The 24,496-nt window shown below is 39.2% G+C and overlaps 1 protein-coding gene across 1 annotated transcript; it reads left to right on the forward strand.

Moving 5' to 3' along the window:
* Positions 1–4,987: 4,987 nt before the first annotated feature.
* ZNF330 (zinc finger protein 330) lies at positions 4,988–21,370 on the forward strand. The gene is made up of 10 exons (XM_029234606.1): positions 4,988–5,162; positions 7,043–7,174; positions 8,856–8,875; positions 9,012–9,082; positions 11,138–11,217; positions 13,616–13,742; positions 14,227–14,331; positions 18,035–18,081; positions 19,130–19,247; positions 20,407–21,370. Exons 2-10 carry the CDS (start codon positions 7,055–7,057, stop codon positions 20,679–20,681), a joined length of 963 nt encoding a protein of 320 aa, XP_029090439.1. The 5' UTR covers positions 4,988–5,162; positions 7,043–7,054; the 3' UTR covers positions 20,682–21,370.
* The last annotated feature ends 3,126 nt before the right edge of the window (positions 21,371–24,496 follow it).

Genomic DNA, 24,496 nt, shown 5'->3' on the forward strand with positions numbered 1-24,496 from the left:
TATGCTCCTACCAGAATTGCTTAAAATATGTTTCTCCAGCCTTTCTCAATTTTTTGAATTGCCAGACTTTTAAATTTTGGCCAATCTGCTGGGTGCAAAATAGTACTCCATTGTAATATTGATTTAGGTATTTTTAATGCTATTTAGATTTCCTCTTCTATAAAATTTTCTGTTTATATCTTTTGCCTGTAATTCTTTTCGGTTGTTTGTGGTTTTCTCACTGAATGGTGATTCTTTTGATAATTCTGATCAGTTGATAATTGAGTCTCTATATGAATTTGTTGTCAGTTATATACATGTCAAATTCAATCCCCTAATTTTTAGTTTGCCTTTTCACTTTGCTTGTGGTGTCTTTATTCATGCTGAAGTTTAAAATTTTGATTCAGTTACATACATTATTTAATTAAATTTATTAAATTAAATTTATTTAAATTTATTAATCAGTAACATGCATTATTTATTTTCTGTAATTTGTTGCTTTTTGTGACTTATTTAAGAAATCACTTGTACCGTGAGATCAAAAAGACATTCTCATATATTTTCTTACAATAGTTTTATATTTTTGCTTTGTATATTTAGATCTTTAATCCATCTGGAATTTATTTTTATGTATGCTGTTAAATAGGGAGGGATCTAACTTTATTTTCCTCCATATGGATCACCAATAGTCTCCACCTCATTTACTGAATGATACCTCTCTTCTCACTGTCGTTAACGCAGCCTATTCCATTTACCAAGTTGCAAAATGTATGTGAGTCTTTAGGCTTTTTATTCAGTCACATTTGTCTATTTGTCGACATCTGTTTTAATTACTGGAACTTTATAATAAATAAAGGTATTCTCTTCTGCTGGTGTTTAAAATGGTCTGGGATATTCCTGGTTTACTTATCCATATGAATTTTAGGACTAACTAGTCAAATTCCACTTTAAAGTCCCTCTCAGGATTTGATTTGAATTGCCTTGAATTTAGAGAATATTTCAGTTCTGCCTAGTTTTTGTATCCAATTTGTTTATTATAGTTTTGTTGTTTTGTACGGATAATGTTTTAAGATTTGCCCTATATGTCCAATGAATTGATTATACACTATTGTTTTTTGCATTCCCCCCCCCCCCCCCCCCCACCTTCCTTCTGAATTCCGTTTTCATCTTTGGGAAGCACACTCTCTGGAATTCTTTCAGTGAGGGTCTGTGAATGATAAAGATTCTTTGTCTTTGAATATTTCTTGATTTGGCCATCGCTCTTTGTAGTGAATACTGGGAGGTACTACCCAGATTCCTCTTCAGAAGTGAAGGACTTGTTCCCTGAGCTGCTGGGACTGCAGCAAGCTGACAAAATGCAGCTGTCAGTCCTCTTAAGGAGTAATCTGGTCCCAGGTCACAGCCGCTTCCCTTGTCAGCCCACATCCAGTGACTGATGTCACAGGTATATAAAGGCTGGGCCCACTTGCCTCAACTCCGAAGGGACATGCCAGGTTCAAAGTCAAGGCCTTCAGTGAGACTATATTGCAGGCCAACTCTTCCCTCTGTCCAATATGGCTACTACCATTCCTTCCTCAGATGGTATTCCCAAAGCATTTCCTAACAAACTCCCTATACTCATCTTTGACTCAGGGTACGCTTCCAGAGAAGCCAACCCAAGATGGTTGATGTCAGGGTTGAGCCAAGGAAACAGGAGCTAATATGGGATTTTTGACTTGAATCATTGGCCACTGTCAATACAGACTTCCTTATTGGTGATAGATGAGGGACAGATGGACCTTGGCACAAGGTAACAGTGCAATAGTTAACCTTTTATCAGTAGTGAACTGGAATGTATTCTAATGGAAGGTAACACACTAGTGGGTGCAGTGTATCAGGCATTTAAGAAATATGAGGGGAAAAAAGAAAGAAATACGAGGGAAATAGCAATCTTAAGGTCAGGGGAACTAGTTTTGTTAAGCAAAGTTGATTCTTTGGAAAAAGCAAAGGGCTGAGAATGATTAAAGGTTATTAAAAATTTAAGAGTAAAATTCAGGCCTCTTTGGTAGCAGATAAAGAAGCTTTTATCTCCTGCAGTGGGAGGGCAGAAAGAGCTGAGGAACAGGCCCAGCACTTAATCGTAAGTGAGGCAGAGCTCCAAAGAAGATCAACAACCACACAACCTAGCTAGGTCGGCCATGCCACGGTCACAGTGCTGGACTGGAAAGAAACCCTGATGCAATGGGCTGGGTTGTGATACCTGAAAATCTTGAATCCCTGGATTCCCCTGAACCCTCTGAGTCTGAACATGGTCCAATTTTCCCCATTAATGGCCTGTGCTCCCCTGGCTTGAAAACCATGCAGAGGCTTCCTCTTTGTAGTATAACCCGTGCTCCCCTCAGGATCTGCCCCCAGCTTCCCTCCTGTCACTGGGTTAATAACTTGGCTTAAGTTACAATGCAACCTGGCCCATACTGTAATGAGTGACAAGAACAGAGTGGTAGTGAGGGAGAGGGGTCTGATCCTCAGAAAATTAGGGAGATGGATAACAGAATATGGTGACTCTGGGAACAAAATGGGATGGGCAGCAATCAAGGATATGGCTTAGTTTGTACAAACGAAAGAAATCAAGGGAGTGTATGAGTAGGAGCCAGAGAGCAATACTCTAATAATGAGTCACAATTCTTTGCCCAGTTTTAAAGTCTGAGCCAGTTTTTGGATCTGGAAACCATCAATAGGGAAAAGGCCAGATCCATAGGAAGAAGGCCCTGAAATATCATAAAAGATGTACATTGTAATAATTCCCCCAGTTCTTCCCCAGAGGGTTCTGTGCCATTTCCTTGGCTAACTATTTGTAGGGAAAATGGAAACACCAAAACATTTCTCAAGGGCTTCCCTGGTGGCGCAGTGGTTGAGAGTCCGCCTGCCGATGCAGGGGACATGGGTTCGTGTCCCGGTCCGGGAAGATCCCACATTGCCGCGGAGCGGCTGGGCCCGTGAGCCATGGCCACTGAGCCTGTGCGTCCAGAGCCTGTGCTCCGCAACAGGAGAGGCCACAACAGTGAGAGGCCCACATACCGCAAAAAAAACAAAAACAAAACCAAAAAACATTTCTCAGTGGAATGGCAGATACAGGAATTCACCTGCCTTCTATTAAGCTTTACATTAAAGAGATTTATAAAACTGTAAATCATTACCACTCTTCTATGTTTTTTGTTTGGGAAAATATAGTTATTTTTCATAGAAATATGCTATTTATGTTAACATGTGATAGATTTATCAAGATAATTTGTAATAAATAAACATTAAAATTTATCTGTCTTAATTTTTTATATGGTAAATATCAATTGAATATAACCCACATAAACAAAAGCTTGCTAGGGTTCTCAGTTTTTAAGAGGTTTTAAGGGGTCTTGAGACCAAAAGTTTTAAGACTGCTACAATAGACAACATTGCAAGCGAAACCATCTGGGTGATATTGAAATAAGTTGCACAGTCTCTCTGACCAAGTTTCATCATGTGTAAAATTATGAGTTAACACTACACATGTAATTAGAGTGCCAGGAGCACACAGTGATGTTGTTTAGCTGTTACTGATACTACTCTATTTTCTCTGTGAGAAAGCAGGCAATAATATCTGCTAAAATTGATGGAGGAAGTGGTAGAAGTTTGACGAAAGGGGAGAAGATGTGATAAAGCCCTCATGGAAAATGAGAATGATGGGCTTGATTAGGAAAATATAGGAGGCTTGCAGGGCAATTTTGAAAGACCTGTGGAGGTCAGTGACTTTGGATTTAGAGTAGAATCATGATTGTGTAACTTTTTTTCTCCTTAATAACACTCAGATGTCCAGAGTAGGAAAGAAAAAGCAAGCTGTTGAATTAACAGAATTGGGAATGTTCCAGTTGGTTTGCTCAGGACAAAAACATGGAAAATTGTGACTGAAGTGATGAATTGTGTTTTATTAACTGGGGAAGAAACGAAGGGAAGAAAACAGGGGGATAATTGATGGGGAGAAAAGAGAAGGATCATTAGATTCGAAGTCTTTGTTAGGGACAGCTGAGAGAGTTGGTAATTAGGAAGTTGGTTGGTTAGATGTTTGAATTTTGGATTTTAGTGGTGGAGTAGTTCCACCTGATGACAAGGCCTCAGGTACAGTCATGAGAGTGGGTGCCTGTCTTGGAGCAGAGGTGATGGCTACTGGAGATGAAGAAATCCAGAACCCAAGAGGATGGGTCTTCCATTTAGCTATTAATGTGATTCTGGGTGATGGCACAAGTTGGAAGTCAGGTTCCAGAGTCTTCCATCCGTGAGGAGAGGGTAAAACATAGCAACAGGGAAGGATAAAAAGTGGCACTGCTACATAAAAACGAGGATGAATTATGTGAGTGAGGCACTGGGAAGCAAGGGGACACACCCCACCCCCCTAACCAAGACATGAAGGAAGTGTGGGAAAATGCGCAACCTTCACTTTCAAGTTTAAAGCAAACGGACTCTGCAAGGGGGTGGGGGTGATGTTACGTTTCAGCTAAGGACAGGCAGCAAACACACTAGAGGCTCAGAATGTGGAAGAATTTGTTCACAAAAGAATGGAATTCCAGAAGGCCAGTGGAAATAGACAAAGGAGGGTAGCACAGAACTTCACTGGACAACTAAAGGGACAACTTGTGGAGCAAACACGAAAAGTGGGATGTGAGGGCACAAAATATGCGGGTAGCAGAAAGTTTCCAGAAGAATTAGGCAAGAATTTTCTGTTTGAGTCAACTGATCCACTACCAGGTGGTAAGTTCATTTCCTTTTTCTTTTTAGATTTTTCTCTTCGCTTAGATTTCTCCTTTCCTGAAAACATAAAATTGAGGTAATAAAATTTCCACCCTTTCCCTCCTTCTGTTCCCCCATTTTTCCTCTTCTCTCAGTCATGTCCTCCGCCCAGGATTGGGAGACCCGCCCCCCGCGGAAGGGGGAGGGACGGGGCGGAGCGAACAGAAGTGGGCGGGCCTTCCCCTGTCGACGTGCTGACGTCAGAGGACATCCGGTCCGGCTCCTAGTGCCTGGAAGCAGCTCTGCCCGCCTTCCTCGGGGCTTAGTAGCATTTTTTTCCCCCGGAATCGTGGTCCTCGAATTGGATCTGCAGCCGCTGCGGGCGGACCTCACGCCATTCCCTGCCCCTTGGCCCCCGGAGTGAGCCCGGCCTCCCCGCGAGGGTGAGCGAGGTCGGCCCGGAGCGCGCGCGAGGGAGGGTGCCCCGCGGGCGGGGACGGCCGTTGGTTCCCAGAGTCGCGTGGCACCTCCGCCGACTCTCCCCTGGGCTCCCCCTGCACCCCGCTGGGTCCTCCGGCTGCAGGCTTTGCCTCCAAAGCCTCAGTGGCCCCGGGCCTGTTTTCTCATTTCGTGACACGGGCCACGTCCTGAAGTGGGAGCGTTCCTGGAGAAGGGCTTAAACCCGTATAACGCTGAGAAATAGAATTCACTCTTTAAGTTTACAAAACAAACTAGAGGAGAAAAAAATGAGGCTCAACTTTCCCAGCGGGTTCTCCCCGGGGGACGCAGAAAATTCAACCGGTGATCACCCTGTGATTATTTTTTTAGCTCCTTTGGCGAGGGCAGTACACAACTTTTCACCCTGTAAGTTTTGTCATTGTAAATACCGGAAGGGTGACCTAGTGGACTTGGACGTTACTTCAGGTAACCACCCACTAAACCTCCTTGTCTGGTTTGTTCATATTTTTAAGTCGCAACTAACCACCGCGCGGTTTTTTGATTGGGCGTTCCAACATCAGAGTTGAAACCCGGAAATTAGGACAACTTTATGAGTGACCTTAGTATTGTTCCAGGTACAAGCTGGTGTATGATTTTGCTGTATTGTAATGGGAAATGTGAGTGTCAACGTGTGCTTTCATGGAACTCTCTCCCTGTATCATGGACACGACTTTGGTTTCTTTGAATATTTTTGTCTTCAGGAAGGTTGTGTGTCAGTCACCAGTGAAACTTAAAACCGTGCTTGGAGGTTTGGAATTTGTAGATCTTGGATAGAGCCTAGAAGTCTAAATCTGTGCTTTTAGGGAATTCCACAGTTGATTTTTGAGAACCTCTCTTAGAAGAGACTTTTTTAAAAAATACATGTATTTTGAAGAATATTAAGAAATTTGAGATTCTATTTCAAAGCAAGCACATGGACTCATTCATTCGTGTATCTCTTCATTTGTTAAGGCTTAATTTATTTCAGGCAGGGCTGGGAAGCAAACATTGTCAAGAAAGATAGGGCTGGAACCCTCAGGGAACTTGTGTCTTCAGATGGGATGAAAAGCCAAATAAAAATGTGTTATTTAGTAAAGACCTTGTTTTTCTAAATGAGGTAGTTCTTTCAACTACCTGATAAAAGCCAGTTTTAAAGTCCTTATTTTGATATGTGTGGTAAACACATACTGTTAAATTTGAACCCTGTTAAAATTACATGCTCACTGCAGGTAAAAGTAGCGGGAAAGGCAGCTTTCAGGGAGTCAAAGCTACTCAGATGCCTTTAATATCTTTTCGGAGAGGGTAGTTTGGCTTTGTAGTCAATGTCATTTGACTTGACTATTAGATGTTTTATTCAGGTATTACATGGGAGAAATTAGACATACTTGAAGACTTGGCAGCATCAGGTCATCTGAATATAAGGCTTAAAAAAGTGATATAAACTGGGTAAATAATATACTTTTAAATGATTCTTGTTATTTATATATTCCTAATAATTTTTTTTCACTTGGTACAGAGTAATTTTTAAAGAATATTGAATATCAGAGAAACTTTTTTTGCTCTGTGGGAAAGAAAACCATTTTGGCTGTTAGGATAAATCTTTTTGATGTTTACATTTTTTAGAACTGTTTGGTAATACAAATAAGTGCCTTATTTTAAAAGCTATCTATTTGGGATGATGTGTGCTAAATGATGCATAAAGGCTTAAAATGTGCTTAACCATCAAAATAGCAGGGTTGAGTTTAAAGTTTAATGAGAATTAGAAGATTTCATTCTGCTATTCCTTAGTTTCTTTAAAATAGCAAATGCAACAAGGCAATTATATCGTCTCTGTTTGCTTGTGTAGAAAGAAGGGGAGATGCCTAAAAAAAAGACTGGTGCGAGGAAGAAGGCAGAGAATCGCCGGGAACGTGAAAAACAGCTAAGAGCATCAAGAAGCACTATCGATTTAGCTAAACACCCGTGCAATGCTTCAATGGTAAGTTTTTTTGGTTATCAATTGAAAAACTATATAAATCTATGTTAAAGGCATGTCTGTTGTTTTCATTAACACTGAGTAGTGGTGAATTTTGTTTGATTTTGTTATTTCTGAAACCTGTCATATTACCTTGGCTGCCATTGGTGACAAATAGATATGTATTGAACAGGAATACATACTAGGAACTGTGTGACATTCTCCAGCTTCTCTAACCTAGTATGCCATCCTCAGTTTGTCCTATTAATTGGAGCCTTTTCATCCTAAGTCATCCTTACCTCTTCCCTTCCTTTGACCATATTTCTGAGTTGTCCCGTATCTTCCTGTTTCCACGCCTCTCTACTTTTTCCGTTCCCACTCCTCTTTTTTTTTTCTTTTTTGATTTCATTGAAGACATATGAAATGCTTAATGTGACTTAATTCCTCATACGTGTATTGTGTGCCTACTCTGTGCCAGGTACTATTTTAGGCATTGAGGGGAATACGTAGCTGAATGACACAGTCCTGGTTTCCTCAAGCTTATAGCTCAGTTGTTTTCTGTATTACTTAATGTTTGTCAATGACAGAAATCCAACCTAAGTAACTTCAGGGAGAAATAGTTGATTGAATGAGTAATGGGCTAACTTGTGTAGTTGGGAAGGACATGGATGTAGCTGGGATGCAGGGACAGCTGGAACCTGAAACAACCTGTAGTTCTGTCTTTTGCTGTTGTTTAGTTCCATTTTCTCAGATTGTTTTCTTCCATTTTGGGGGGTTCATAGCCACTGGGTCCATAGCTCCCATGTCTCACATCACATATTGTTGCCCTCAGAGAGGGAAAGAACTCCGATGGGTTGGGCTTGGGTGGGTGCTCAACCCAGGATTAACCAGCATTTGTACTGGGTTGGTCGGGGGGTGAGGGGGAGCGAGATGACATAGCACAGATAGGACAGTGGGGACTCCCTCGTCCGTGCCAGGGTGATTTCTAGAGAAGAGAAGGAAGACAAAGAAATGACTCATACATAAATATATACAGTGAGGGCTAGACTTTGGTAAGTGCTGCAGAAAAGGTACAATTGGGATTAAGGTTCATTAGCACTGAGGTGATAAAGGTGAGTGTGGGGATGGGGTACAGTTCACAGAGGAGGTGGGATCATCACCAGGACTTCCAGTAGGTGAAGAAGTGAGGAGGGACTTCTCAGGGAAAAGTATTAGAATAAGTAAGGCATGGAAAAGAAGAAATACAAGACATATTTTGAGAATGGCTGACAAATAGTGACTTGAATCTAAAGAGAATAGGCCAGTGAGGTTTGAAAAGTGGTTAGAGACCAGATTGTGGAGAGCTTTTTAATACCATGTTTAGAATTCTGGATTTTCTGTGAGCTTCAACATACTGTGTTCTCTACTGTTTCTTGTGTTCATTCCGTATTATTTTTCTGATTGCTTAAAAAAAAAATCCAAAAAACAGACCACTACTGTATTTAGCCTCTTGTGAAAAGGCCCCTTCTTTCTCTAGTGTGGTATGCCCCAAAACATACCTTTGTTGTTAAAGTATGTATAGATGCTTGTATTCATGGGTGGAATTGGAGGGTTTGGGCAAATGTCACTTAAATTTTAACATGAAAAACGGTATTCTTTATAATTCAAGTAACTTTGCAGTTTTCAGCCAGTAGACAAATTAATGTTATGTTTTTATGTTTTACAGGAATGTGACAAGTGTCAGAGGTAAATTTTTATTCATTTCTTTTTCTATCTATATATAATAATATAGACTGACCTTTTATCTGATATTGACTAAATTTTATTTTATTTTATTTTATTTTTTTTGACTAAATTTTAAAATTTTCTTTTACATGACAAGACGGCAGAAGAATAGAGCATTTTGCTATTTTTGTAATTCTGTACAGAAGTTACCAATTTGTGCACAGTGTGGTAAGTATATGATCAAAACACATGCTTCTATCAAACATTTGTTTGGCATTTAATCAGTTTGAACCTGTGGGTTCATCATTATCATTTACAGTAATGTTATACCTTACTATTAATAAGACTACATAAAATGTTATTTGGCCTATCAAAAAACTGTCAAGCCTTGGTTTTGTCTCTTTGATGTAATGCTGGAAAATAATTAAGATACAGTTTAGATAAAGGTACCACGAGTTGTTTTAAACGTGGAAAGATTAGATTTCAGACTAATAACATTTGGTGATGCTGCATTTTTATTTATACTGTCTTAGTCTTGTCGATATCCTTTGTTTACTTTCCTAAATTTTGATTTCTGCTGATACTGCCTGCAGTGTGTTAGGCTGTTGAAAATAATTTTATTCCACATTTACCTGGTGCCAGTTTTTGTGATCAGTTGTTTTTCTGTTTGGTTCTTAGCGTATGATTCTTGAATTTCCTCACATGTATTCCCAAGTGAGTGGAATAGAGTTCCTAAGCCACTTACCTAGTTCCCAAGTATAAGTGGAAACTTTTATTCAGAGTAAACGCTTATTCAGAGTAAAACTAAATAGTAGCTCATAGAACAAGATCCATGTTTCCCAAATAGTCTTCCACAGAATACTTGAGATATTAGTAGGTATTTCTTAAAGCAGAGCATACATTTGAGACACGCTGCGTGTTTCATTCCCTCATTCCCACCTGGGAGAGCTCTTTTACCTATGTATGTGTTAAAGGTTCTGAAGACCTCCAGTAGAGAAACCTGATTAATTGTCTTTACTACAGGTTTGTCCCCCAAACTTTTATTTGAACAAGTATCCCCTTTGCTTATAGGATAATAGTTTCAGGTGAAACACAGTTTGAGATATGCTCATTTAAATGTGTTTATGCATGATAACATTGCAGAAAGTTAGGAAGGCTTAGGGCCACACCCCTGAATGTTTCTAGTGTAGGTCTAGCTTTCAGAGACAGCTTTGAGGTATGTAATTAATGGAAAAGAGAACACTGGCCTAGATAGACCAGTCATTTGCCAGTTTTTATATCCTTATTTACAAAAGACAAATGGATGTAGAGTGAGAAAATAGACTGTGGAGAAGATTGAGATAAGCTGTCGCTAGGCCTTTCCCCTGTTTTCAGCGTTTGTGGTGCTGTGCACGGATACACTTCCCACTCACTGATTCTTGTCTTTAGTGTTGGACAGGGGGCTGCTGCCCCTCATTTCCTGTTTCTCTTCCCATTTCCTGTTGTCTAGCTTTGTTTCTTAGGTAATCAAGGAAGTGGAAAATTGAGCATCTTCTGTTTCTTTCGTGTTCTGCTTTGTGGAGTCTGAGATGCGTGATTAATATGTCACCATTAATCCTCTCACAGCATGTGATAAGTGAATGTCCTGACAGTGTTTCGGGTTGGTAATTCACTGCTAGATAAGAGCTCTTGTGGCTGTATGGTGATTTTTAGCTTTATCATTATATTCCTGATTTTTGTGCTCATTTGGGCACTACTTGACAATTCTTTTAGAAGAATGTTTACCCAGGGGCTAAGTTTGTAAATTTTTAACTATGGTTAAACATTAAAAAAATGAACCAGATAATTTGCATAATTATTATTTGATTTGCTTTGGTTTGATATGTTCTAGGGAAAGAAAGAAGCAGTAACTTCAAATCAGACTGCGTTTATTGTGAATTACAAAGTGTAAAATTCACTTTTAAAGCATATCATTTAAAAATCTCCCTGAATTCACCTGAAAATTCACAAGATTTTTAACTGCTTTAGTGATTATTAGATTACAAAGCATAACCTTCAAATTTTGATTTTAGTACAAACATGAATTATCATATAAGTTCCTAATCTCAAAAGATCTGACTCAGGTAATGAGGTCTCAGTTATATCCATTTTCTTTTTTCAGTTATATAAGCAGTAGATAGTGCTGGTCTCTCTTTATTTTCAAATTATTTCCATAGGAACTTGGGCTAGATAAAAAGAGGAATTAGCGAATATTTGCATGTAGTACTTTGCAAGACTAATAGTGAAAATTTGTTTCTTTGCTAGGGAAAACAAAGTGCATGATGAAGTCTTCTGACTGTGTCATAAAACATGCTGGTGTCTACAGTACTGGCCTTGCCATGGTGGTAAGCTTCTTGAGTTATCTTTTAGACCAGTAGGTTTCCGAGGATAAGGAGAAGGCATTCTGACCAAATGTAATCAGTCTGGAGTTATCTGGATTATCTGTGGCATGTTTTTGTATGATTTTCACCTATTACCCACTTGTTTTTGACTGCTTTCTTCTTTCTTATTGGGAAATGTATAAGGAAGGGAGACTCATCTAATGTTGACCTAAACAACGTTCATTTGTTAGTGATACCTTTCTAATATATCTTAATTAGACATCACAAAATATTATTTACTATACTGAAAGTGCTGCTAAACTAAGATTCAGTCTTCTGGTTAAATAAGCAACGTAGTTCCAAAAGAACCTAGGATTAATTGTTTTTTTAAAGCTTTACGTTTCAAAAAAGAGCACGTAGTTAACACAGAATTATGCTCTTTACTACATGTAGTTACATGTAGTTCATTACATGTCGTTATCTCTTCGTTACATGTAGACGTTTCAAAGAAAATTCATTATTTTAAATAATAGAAGCAGTTGCATTGTGTGAGGCATTTTGCTCTTTTTTTCAAAAAAAATGTTATCCTTTTGACCAGTTTTACTATATATTCTATTGTGTGAATTTATTCTTAGGTCCAAATGTCAGTCCATGAGGAAAGTAATATTTATAGTAGAATATTCATAATTTTCCAAGAACACATAATTTTCCATCATGAGGCAGACCTTTATATTTTTCATGAGTGGCTATCTTATAGAAGAGTTGGAATTATTCATAATCATCTCGTGAAAATTCTTTAAGTATAGGATCGTCAGTGTTATCTTTATTCAGAAGCCGTTGTAATGTTCCTTGGTAGTTTGCTTATGTCTAGATTTATCAAACTATTACTTTTTTAATTCACTGAGTTGTATGAGTATGAGTGATCTCTTATATAAAGAATACATTAAAGTAGAATCATGCATCATTAGCTCTAAATTCTAGAAAAGTGATTTTTCTGGCCATCTTCTATTTGCTGATTAAGATTCCCTCTCCCCAACTCTTCCCCCTGATTTGCCCTGGGAGCCTGACTTGTGTGGTGGGCTGGATCAGTGTCTTACTTAGGGCTTCTTTTTGGGTTCAGCCGCCCAAAAAGGACTTTGGCAGGAGACCCGATGATAGGAAATTATGATCCGGGTGTTTATTCTCCCAGCTTACTCCCTACCAGCTTGTCCTGATTTCGACATGGATTGGCCACCAGTTCCTCCCCATATGACCAGGTAGTCCTCTGCATACAGCTGGCTCTCTCTTGCGGTTGTAGAACCTCCCTCCCTTCCCTGACCTTGGCCCTTCAGCCCTAGGGGTAGTATCTGCATCATCCCTGACGTTTTTGAAGCCCTTCCCTGTTCTTTGTGAATTATCTCTTTAAACTCCCCTGGATTACCCAGTTTAATGTGTCATTCTTCTCTTGCTAGAACCCTGAGTAATCCAAGAGATAGATTCGAGGACTTGCTATCTGCACTGGTAATCTATTTTTACAAGTCCCCAACCATTCTTCCTATTTGCTCTTTTCCACTTTTGTTACAGTGCCTTGAATAGTAGAACAGTGAATTTTGAGGGTTAGAAGACCTGGATTTGAATCACAGCTCAGCTCTAATGTAGCTCTAGAACTTGGACTTAGTCTCAGGCCCCTGTCCCTCCTCACCTGTAAATGAAAAGCCATCCAATTCCATTTCCTTAAGATTCTTTCTAGCTCTTAGTGTTGTGTAGATGTCATTGTGTTATTAAAGGTGTGTGTAGTCTTACAGTCTTACCTTGACAGAGAATTGGAAAGTCTTACCCTGTCATTTAGTTCCAAATATTTTATTTTAGTTTTATTTAACAAAGAGATATAATAATGATTTAATGCATAAGTTGCCTTAAAAAGATGCTGGCAGAAGTTTAATATTTTCTCTCTGTTATTCTAGAAAAGCTATATATTTATTTTATAAATTACACAGATAAGAAGGAACTTTCTTAAGTCAGGAATGTTAGTATTTGAAAAAACTTCATTTAGTTACCAGAATTGCTATAGACAGGAATGCTTAAATTATGGGCTCTAGACTTCATTTGATTTATTGTAAAATTCAGTTTGGGGGCAACACTGTCAGCTCTTTGACTTATTTTAATGATTAATATTAGCGTTAAGTGTATAGTTTCCCTTCTGCTTCTTTTTCTTTTGATTTATAGATTTGTATATTGTAAATAGCTATTGGTGAAGTAGTTTGATTTTCAGGAAACACTCTTTAATTTTGGCTTAAACAGTACATTTTCTTAATGAAGCCACTCGTTATCACTGAAGGTTGATAAGTGGCTAAATGTATATGATTTTGGTGGTTGCCACTGCTTAAACTATGGCTGCAGCCAGTTGTGTCAAAGGTTAATTTTTCATGTTCTTTGGTTGCAGGGTGCAATATGTGACTTCTGTGAAGCTTGGGTTTGTCATGGTAGGAAGTGTCTCAGTACACACGCCTGTGCCTGCCCGCTTACTGACGCTGAGTGTGTGGAATGTGAACGGGGAGTCTGGGACCATGGTGAGTTGGTTACATACAAATGACGAGCTTTGCTGGAAGTGAAGGCTGACCTTGAAACGTTCTGGATGCTCTTTTTTTATGATTTTTTTTTTTAGGATGCTATCAATCATAAGTACTGGCACTGTTTTGGTTGTCAGTTTAGTTGGAAAAGGGATTTATACCAGCAGTAACAGGCAATACTAGGATTTTTACCTAGGCAGGTAGGGAGGGGAGTAAAAGGGGAGGAAGTGTCTCCGAGCATTGTGAGTATATATGGGTAGCCAGGGTACAGTGGGAGTTCACTCTTTTATGGTTCAATTTGTCAGTTTTCTTTGTAGCCTTTGCCAGAACAAAAACTGCCGTGATATTTTAGTGTAAATCTGAAATAACTTGCCATGTGAATCTGAAATAACTTGCCATCTTTTCTGAGCAGTTTTACAGATAAGTTTTTAAAATTAAACTTTATCATATTTACATTTGTGGGTTTTGTTCTTTAATCCAATAGGAGGCAGAATTTTCAGTTGTTCTTTTTGCCATAACTTTCTTTGTGAAGATGATCAGTTTGAACATCAAGCCAGCTGCCAGGTTTTAGAAGCGGAAACATTTAAATGTAAGTTTTTATATATTGGATGTTCTTTATACCCAAGATTCTTAATAGTATAAGTGTTAAACTTAATGAAAAAGGAATCTAGTTTTTCATGCGGCCTCTTATGGACTGTAATTTAATTCAATATCTATTTTCTGTTGGTAGTAAAAACTTAGAACGCATATAGTCCATTTTTGTCCAACAGTGTGCCAGTGACATTTTGGTTGGGTCAGTTCTTCATTTTGTGGGATTGATCAGGCATTGCAGGCCTTGCAGCATCCCTGATCCTGAATGCTAAAAGTCATTTTCACTTCCAAGTTATTATAACGACTAACATACCCTCCCCCACCCTGTTTTCAGGTGTCCCCAGATAAGTGGTATACCCCTAGTTTGTTCCTGCTAGTTGGTTCCAGTGACTCTTAGACAGGAATGTGCATCAGAAACACCTGTGGAGGTTTTAAAAAGTACAGGTGTCAAGGCCTCATCCCTGGAGATTCTATCTTTAAGTGGGTGGCAGGTGCCGGGCATCTGTATTTAACCTGCACACATAGCTCTCATGTGTATTCTAGTTTGAGAACCAGTGTTTTGTGGTATCATCTTTAGGGATAGATTGCATTTTATTTTATTTCTATTCTGTTGATTCTCAGAAGCTCAAGTTTTAGATTCAGACATTACTCGAATTCTACTTATTGGCCATATGTTTTTGGGCAACTTACCAAATCTTTCTAAACCTGAATTTTGTTATGTATTAAAGAAAGATGCTAATTTTTTCAAGGAGTCAATTGAAGTGAGAACCCATATAAAGCACAAGTATGGCACCTGTCACTTAGAAAGCCCTTATTAAATAGTAGATACCACTGTAGGAAAGACTCAAATTCCAAATTCACTTTCTTCAATTTGGTTCTTGTTCTGCTATGAAATGCCAATCCCTATACTTATCTATAAATTTAAAGTTGATAAGTCATCAGTCTAAGACACACATACACACACATATGTAATTCTTGTGATATTTATAAAGAAAATCTCAAAAGATTAAAGGAACATCTCAGAGTAGTTAGCCTTTCTGAGCTGTTCCTAGGCTTCTGCAGAATGTATAATATAAAAATTGAATTATTTTATTTGGGACTTGGGAACTTTGTGTATTCCGTAGCATTTAAACCCCAAAGACAGGCAACTGTAAGTGATAAGGCTATACTTCCATCAAGAAGTTTTAGTGATTCAGTAAAAGACAAAGGAAAAATAAAGACACTGAATAATTGAAAGGATTTTAAGATAAATTTATTACCATGCCTTTGATACCTCATATTAAAGTCATTCTCATTGCACATTCACAGGTTTCCTTGGTTTACTGTAATTTATCATCTCTTTCCTTTTTTTTCATTGCTTTATTTTTTCTTTGCCATTTTTCCTTCTCCAGTTGCCATCCACTACTTGAAATATTTTCTCTGAAACACTGTCCTAATCATACATATAAGTCCCCAAGATAGTTTGTTTCTATTCCCTTAATTGGTCATATCTCATCCTTTTTGGATTTGAGCGTACAACTATGAATTGGAAGATACGGAAATTCTATAAAATACTTCTTTACCTGTATAACCAGTGGGAAGTATGTTTTGAGGGGAAAAAACAAAAACAAAACACATGTGTGTACTCTGCCTTTATTTTTTAAAATAATGAAAGTGGCCCGGGGACTTCTAATTTAAATGGCTTATTGTCAGCAGGCTTTGATGTATTCTAACCTGCTTTCTTTTAAAATACTCTGAAGACATAGAAATAGATTTAAAAAGAAAACCATTCCCCAGTCTCAAACTAGGAATGTCACAATATTTTTTAGAATCTGGGAGAAATGCATTTTTTATATAAGTTCAAGATTTTAACTCTTGGGGAGAAAAATAACAGGGCAGTGAAGTGGAGTGCCTGTGTGTTTTTGAGGTGTAATTAGGGAAAGAAGACTGGCAAGGCCACATCCCATCCTAGTGGTTTGGGTTTCCAGCGGTAAGGGTGAGGGTGTGGTAGACAACAACGAGTTTCTTGGGATTGTGTCATTGTGGCATGTCAAAGATTCGGGTGGTGGGGATGGGAGAAGATTCTGTATCAGAAATGCCTGGTGCACAGGGAAATTGGGTTGGGCACTTTGTACTTTTCAGTCTGTGTTCTGGTTCTGTACTTGAAAGGGATTTATAGCATTTTGGTGATATATATCCTCTTTTGACTGAATGAAGAATGAACCTAATTACTCTCTAGGCATACCTTCAAGTAGAAATGATTGAGATTTCAGGTTTTTTCCTCCACAGACTGAAATAATATAGTTATTATTGGAGTAATTTGGTATACTTAAATATTCCTAATATATATATATAGTAAGTACTCAGTTGATTTTTACTTTTATTATTAGCATGTAGGACAGGTAATATAAATCCATCTGAAATAGCAGTGTCACTGTGGAAGGAAGCAGGATGGTTGGACAGAAGCAATAAAAATACACATAATTGAGAAATCATCATTGAGTTTTTAAAAAAATACTTTCTTCTTCAGATTGAAAAAGCTCCCCATGACCCAGGCAAACTTAAAAGAATCCCCAACTTAGAAACATCTGCAATATTTGAATTAGAAAGATAGATTTCCTTTTGTTTTCTTTACTTTTTCAAAACCTCTAAGTAAATTGAAAGTTAATAGTTTATATTTAGACTATATCGGGGTAAGGCTTAGTTTGTTTTCTTGTTTCTATACCTCTCTTAATTATTTTTGTCTTTCATTTTTTGGCATATTCAATATGTGCCAGACAAATTGGCTTTTCTAAAATATTTGCTCTTACGTTTAAGTGCATTATTTGCATTAACATTTGCATTAATTGTAGATAATGACCAAAATTAATGTGGCTTACTGACTAAAATAGAGATAAAATATTTTAGGATTTTTCCATCTGTTTTCCTGCCCACTTGAGTATTATTTTCTCTTCATAGTCACGCTTTTCCACCTGAAGTATTCTATTCTCATATCAGAAGTTTGCAAAAAATGGCAATAGCCTACAACACGAGGAGAGAATATATATTAATGGAGACAGTTATTCTTTTAAAAATTGAAGTTATATCCTTTTTTTTTTTTTTGGCTGTGTTGGGTCTTCGTTGCTGCACATGGGCTTTCTCTAGTTGTGGCGAGCGGGGGCTACTCTTTGTTGCCGTGCGCGGGCTTCTCATTGCAGTGTCTTCTCTTGTTGTGGAGCATGGGCTCTAGGCGCACGGGCTTCAGTAGTTGTGGCTCGCGGGCTCAGTAGTTGTGGCGCACGGGCTTAGTTGCTCCGTGGCATGTGGGATCTTCCTGGACCAGCTCTCGAACCCGTGTGCCCTGCATTGGCAGGCGGATTCTTAACCACTGCACCACCAGGGAAGTCCTGAACTATTATATCCTTAAGTGAAGAGTCCAGCCAATGTCACTGAAAAAATGTTTTACCATTTCAGTTTCCTAAATATCATTAATGAAGCTTGCCATCTCCTAGTTTTGGAGCAATAGAAGGAGATTGGAGGATAAAAGAATGCTGTGTCTGTGCAATTGCTGGGTTACTTGCATCTGGCTGGGGATTCCATCTCATTTTTTGTATCCTCTAGGTTATGAGACAGAGAAAAAAACGTTGATAATTGATCTAAGATAGTACATCAAGTATAAATCTTTGGAAAATAGTGTTTTCATTCCAAGTTTGAAAACGGATATTATGTACTTTCCCTCACAGGTGTTTCATGCAATCGGCTTGGTCAGCATTCCTGTCTCCGTTGTAAGGTATACTTTTATATTTTTTCGTTTTTGTTTTTAAGCCCCATACTCATCCACCAGCTCTTGGATTATTTATAGCTATAATAAATCTACAAGGGTCCTTAAACATTATGTAATTTACTTCTTTTATTTTAGAGATTGTGAATGAAGTTGAGACAGCTTAGAGGCATTTCATAGGTCATCTAGTTGGCTTGTCTTAGAGTTGACACTAGTGCGTGTGTCTCCTGAATCTTAGCTCAGTGTTTTTGTACCTTATGTTTATAGAGAACATTCTGACCAAAATGATGGGAGCATATTTCACCTTATGTCAAAATGCACTTGCCTGGTAGAGTTTGAGTACAATGAAGATTTCCATAATGTTGTGTTTCCTTAGACCTTGTCTCCAGCATTTCCATTTGTCAAAGATCACTAAACAGATGCAGCTGATTCACTGCCTCTCGGAGTCATTTCTCTGGTTCCTACTAATACTCCTAACCCTATCTCTTAATTCTCCCCCAGCTCTTCTCCAGTTCTGTCTGTGCTGTTTCCTCTGCCTTAGATCACTCTTCCGTCTTTGCTTACCCTGCTGCACCCCCATTCTCCTGCCGATCTTGGTTAAGACTTCACGTCTCCCAGGCAGCCTTTCCTGAATCCTGGGTCTGGTTTGGCGCTTCTCCTCTTCACTTCCCTTGCAATGCGTAGTGTGTGTAGCTGCCTCTCCACTTGTCTGTGTCTCCAGTTAGACTGTGTGCTCTGTGCAGGTAGATAAGCTGGTCACCATTATGTCATCAGAGGCTTTGTGAATACTCATATTTACGAAGAAATGTGTCTACATATAATACCCTGCATATATTTTCTGTCTTGTGTTTAGGCCATAGTTCAGAAGAGTCCTGGCAGAGACCTTTTCCTTTAAGGAATTGAAATTGGGAGCATGACCAGTCCCAACAAAACTCTTAATCTCTGCCCTAGCAAAAGTATATCTTTAACTTTACATTTCCTTGAAATACTAAGTGATGTCTTCATATATGTTTTGAATTACTTATTTAACTTGCTTATTTTTATTTCTCCTATACAGGCTTGTTTCTGTGATGATCATACAAGGAGCAAGGTGTTTAAGCAAGAAAAAGGAAAACAGCCTCCCTGCCCTAAATGTGGACATGAAACTCAGGAAACTAAGGATCTTAGCATGTCAAGTAAGGCTCTTGTTAAAATACCACTGGGGTGATTTTGCTTTCTTGCTTAGACGGGGTTTATCTCTTCTTTTTCTCTTTCTCTTTTTGTTTTCGCCTTTTCTTCATATTTGAAAAGATGAATGTGTTCTCTCATGCAAATGGAATTTTAGAGCCTTGGAAAATTTGTGGGTAAAATTTCCCAGTTTAACTTAAGAAATATACCGTCATTCACTCTGATATTTGGCATTTGCTTCAGTCAATGACATAGTGAATACTGAAATTTAAGACCAAAAAAATGATTTTTCTGTTTTTGCTGAGGCTTCATTTTAAATAATTGAGTAGCAATAAATCCTCAATATTCAAGTGGTGGTAATCTTCAGTACTTGCAAGTTGGAATTCATTTTGAAGCTATTCTTATGTGTGTGACATTTGAGCCGTGATGCTTATTATGTTATACGTCACTACTGTAGGAAATTGTTTTACAGTTTTCATATAACTTTTCTATGAAGGAATGCAATTACTACAAACATGCTTACAGTAATGAAGCTCGCAATTTTGTTGAAGAGAATTTGACTCTTTACCAAACATATAATGGAAACATAATTCTAAATGACTCTGACAATACTTTGTTTAATCAAAGATAGAGTTATACAGTGAGGTGAGACATTTTTTACACTTACCTTTGTTTTGCTACTAAGGCAGAAGAAATGACAGCCTTTGTCTTCTAGGACATCTGAATTATGAAGTAGCTCTCTTGAGAAGAGTGTAATGACATGGAATCACCTGTTCTGTGATTTGAAAATGCACTTTTAATTGATCAAACAAAGGGCATTTTAGTTTTTAACGTGCCTTATTTAACTTATGTATGGAGAATGCTATTATTCTTAATTCATTTTCCTGCTTTGTCTAGAATTAATGAGATGACACTGTCATCTTTATCATTTCTTATATATGATGTGTATGTAGACTCTAAGTAGGATTGAACTGATTGTTGTTTCTAAGGTCTCCTTTCTTTCCAGTTAAATGTTAAGTGAGGAAATAAGGAAAATGTGACTGACTTCTTCATTTGAGAGTAAGAAGCAGCCAATCAGGTTCATGTAACTTCATATATTGTAGAGGAAGATGAGGATGTAGAGAATTGGAGGTAATCAGGTGCCACATACACATCTGTCTTTCGTAGCACGCTCCCTGAAATTTGGCCGGCAGACTGGAGGTGAAGAGGGAGATGGAGCTTCTGGGTATGATGCCTATTGGAAGAACCTTGCATCTGCTAAGTATGGTGATACCAGCTACCATGATGAGGAAGACGATGAGTACGAAGCGGAGGATGATGAAGAGGAAGAAGATGAAGGTGGAAAGGATTCAGATGCTGAGTCATCAGATTTGTTTAGTAATTTGAATTTAGGAAGGACCTATGCCAGTGGCTATGCTCACTATGAGGAACAAGAGAACTAGGAAAGCTGCTTGCCCATTGGTGACCTTGTCTGAGGAGCTGGAATGTGTGTGCTTGATGAATCGTGTGTGGCTATACAGATGTACGTACTGTCACTTAGCCTTATGTGAAAGACTAGTCACCCTTAACTGGGGCAAGGAGTAGGGCATAGCATTTTAGTAGGAACTGATAATCAGGCTTCTAGCATAAGAAAAATGAATTTCAAAAATGAATTTCAAATCGATCCAAGCAGTTGAAGCATCATGGATTGGATTTTACTGATTTCTGTAATCTAGTAGGTTTGCCAGTTAAATACATATTAGGATAAAGGAATAGGATGGTAATATATTTGTTTGAAATTAAATTGCTGTTTTTATTAACACTGCTTAGAAAATCGTTCTGTCTGATTTTGTAAAATGTATTGGGTAAAATGAATTATTGTAATTTTTCTCGTTTGTCTGCAGGATAAAAGTCAGATGTTATATGCTAAATTTTCATTAAATATTCATGTTATCTTAAGTAGTTATATGTGTGTTTTAGCAATTGACTCATTCATTTCTTTCTTCACAGCATGTGTCCTGAACAATACCTATTATTTATGCTTAAATGTATAGACAAAGGTGACTATGTAGCCATTTTTCAGAATCAGTATTATCACACATATTTTACCCAGGAAATTTCATTTCTCTGAGTAAATCTAGTATCTCACTTATGTACTTTTGATGTTTTATTTGATTCCTTATTCTTAGTATTTTAAATCTATTTTGGAAAGCACTCCAATATTCTTGTATAAGCTGTTTCATTTTTTTGTCTAATATGCAAGATAGGTAGCAGAGATTAATAATAGTGTGTGAGAGACACAAAGTGATGCAGCTGAACCCCATCATTCGTGGTAGGTGGAGAACAGACAGTTGCTGGCACAAGTTCCAGCGGTTACAGTTCACACTGACAGTGAATTGGGATGGTGTGGTAGAAAGGAATGTGTCATCAGGCCGGCATTTGAAAAGTATGGAGAAAATTGTAGCCATATGGATAACAGGTAGGATGGCTATTGCTGAGTCATTTTTATTCCGTAGAAACATAATGAACAGCTGAGGGCAATAACAGGCAACAGAAAGCCAGGTGTGAAAGCCAGAGGGCCTCCAGATGCACTGGAAAAAGCTTTCATCTCTTGCAGCAGGAGAACTGAGAAAACTGAGGACCAAGCCAGGAGTTAGTAGTCTGAATGGATAAACTTCAAAGACAGCTGCCCGTCACGGCAGGTCTATTATGCAAAGGTCAAGGGACTGTCTGGGAATATCCAGGACCCTGACGAGTGAGATGGAGACATTTCAATGGATGCTGCTGAAGATTCTCACTCCCTAGACTCCGGAACTTTCTGAGCCCCCAGTCGCAGCCCACTTCTCTCTCTTAAGGGCAAAGGCGCCTCACCTACTCCCAAGCCAGATGATGATGCAGAGGTCTCTTTCCCCAGGCAACCTGTGCGCCCTTGAGGACTTGCCCTATCTCCATGCCACTAGACCTAGAATTAGGGTTGAGCAACTGTTAATTAGGGTTAAGTAAAACTCAGCCAGAGAGGGGCTGGGCCTGATGAGACAGGAGACAGACTGTACCCCAAAGGAGCTGCAAGAATTGGCCTAGATGTGTTGGGACGAGCAGGAGAATGATTGAGGCTGGAATCTGAGGTTGTTGATGAGGAGGGACAGGACAAAATTAGGGGAGAGTTTGATAATAGCACCCACATTGGGTCCCTGGGTTGCAGGATAAGCACTCTCTTAATAGGATTTAACATCCCGGCTAGGATGCCAGGAGATGTGAACTCACTACCAGGATGGCTTCTAGAAACATGGAAAAAGCAACGGCCAATTCTAAACAAAGTTGAGCGGCAAATGGTGGAGGAAAGAATGAAAAGGTTGAGGGAAGTGGCTATGCCAGAATGGATAGATTTCTCTTTGGATGATTACGTTCCGCAGGAAGGCCCAACAGGCATACCATTTAACAAGGCCCTAAAGACACGTGCTGATGAGAGGAGCACGAGGGTCCCCCGGAAGTTCAGTGATGACTCTGTAGGCTACTTCTGACAATAGAAACAAACTATTGTAAAACTTAGCTTGCTGATGGCAGTGGGTGATAAGACCCTGAAATAATAGGTGGCCAGTGGCAGTACCTATTTGCCAAGAGTCAGTGGGGTCACAACTATGGTAATGACTACCAAGGTGGGAGTGGTTAGTCAAGGGGACCTGACCTGCAGAGAGTTACGGAGAAGGTTAATAGAATACAGCAAGCTTAGGGGCAAGATAAATGGGTAACAATGAGAGTACTACTTAGTTTTTGTACCACTGGACAACATCAAGGATAGATAACATGGAGGCCAAAGGGTGGTTGTTCCGATAAAAAGTTATCATCCCTTGCTCAGTTTCTGGACCTGAGTCACTTTTCAGACCCATAGCCCACCGATGAAAGAGGTCCCCAGGAGGAAGGTCCCTGTAGCACCAAGGCATCTGGACAAGGTAGTTAGTCCCCCAGTGCTTCCCCCAAACCTGGAGACATTCACTCATAATTCTACTCTGGGGAAAGGAGGAAAATAAGATATTTCAAGGCCTGTTGGACAGAGTCTTAATTGATACTGCTATCCAGAGACGCAAAGTGTCCTTTTTGCTCCCTTCTTAAAGTGAGGGAGGCGTTGGATAATAACAGGGGTCTTGACCAAATGCAAGGTTACAGTGGTTTCACTGGGTGTTTGGAAGGCTAAGTGGAAGCCTCTGAAACTTAACTACCCTCCTACCTCCTCCTTACCGCAGCCAAGATAGTGAGCAGAAAGCAATGGTATAGCCTGGAATGATGGCAGAAATTAGTGGCATCCTTAGGGATCTCAAAAATGCAGAGATGAAAATCCCATCTCATCTATATTAATTCACCAGTCTTTCCCCCGCTGAAACTGCATGGATCCTGGAAGATGCCTATAGGTAACTTCAAGTTCAGCCAAGTAGTCACCTTGATTGCAAATGCCGTGCCAGATGTGGCCTCTTTGTTGGAGCAGATATATGGAGCCCAAGTCCAAGGAATGTAGTCTTGGATTTTGCAAATGATTTCTCTTCATCGAAAAAGGGGATCAGAAACAGTTTGCATTCACATGGAATGGACACTATACTTCAAAAGTTTTGTCCCAGGGCTTTATTAACCCTGCCACTTTATCCTAAAGAATATGCACCTGCTTCATCAATGATAGCATGCTGAGGATGGATGAGGAAGAAGTAGCTAGAACACAAGGCAGAAATAGAGACCCCGATGTAGAGAACAAACGTACGCACATCAAGGGGGGAAAACGAGGGGTGGAGGAGTGGGGAGCGGGTGGTGGTGGTGGTGAGATTGGGATTGACATATATACAGTGATATGTATAAAATAGATAATAAGAACATGCTGTATAAAAAAATAAAATTCAAAAAAAAAAAAGCTAGAACAATGAGGCCTTAGTAAGACGTGTTACAGAGAGTAGGGGATAAACCTTATGAACAATATGCCACACCAATAAAATTTTTAGGGTCCAGTGGTCAGGGACAGGCTGGTGCATCACCTCCACAGTAAAAAATTGCTACGTACACCTCCTGCCATGAGGAAGGCAGCACGACGCCCGGTGAGCCTCCTGGGTTCTGGAGGCAGCGTATTTCATACCTTAGGATAATGTTGTGGGCCATATACCATACGATGCTAAGGCTGCCTGTTCTGCATGGGACCCACAGCAGGAAGGAGCTCTGCAGTGGGTCTGGGTTGCAGGGGAAGCAGCCCTGCTTTCTGAGCCATAGGATAGGTGCTGTTGTACTGGAGATCACAGTGGTG

This window comes from Monodon monoceros, unplaced genomic scaffold (genome assembly GCF_005190385.1).
Source record: "Monodon monoceros isolate NGI ecotype Baffin Bay Population unplaced genomic scaffold, NGI_Narwhal_1 Super_Scaffold_20, whole genome shotgun sequence".
Taxonomy (NCBI): Eukaryota; Metazoa; Chordata; class Mammalia; order Artiodactyla; family Monodontidae; genus Monodon; species Monodon monoceros.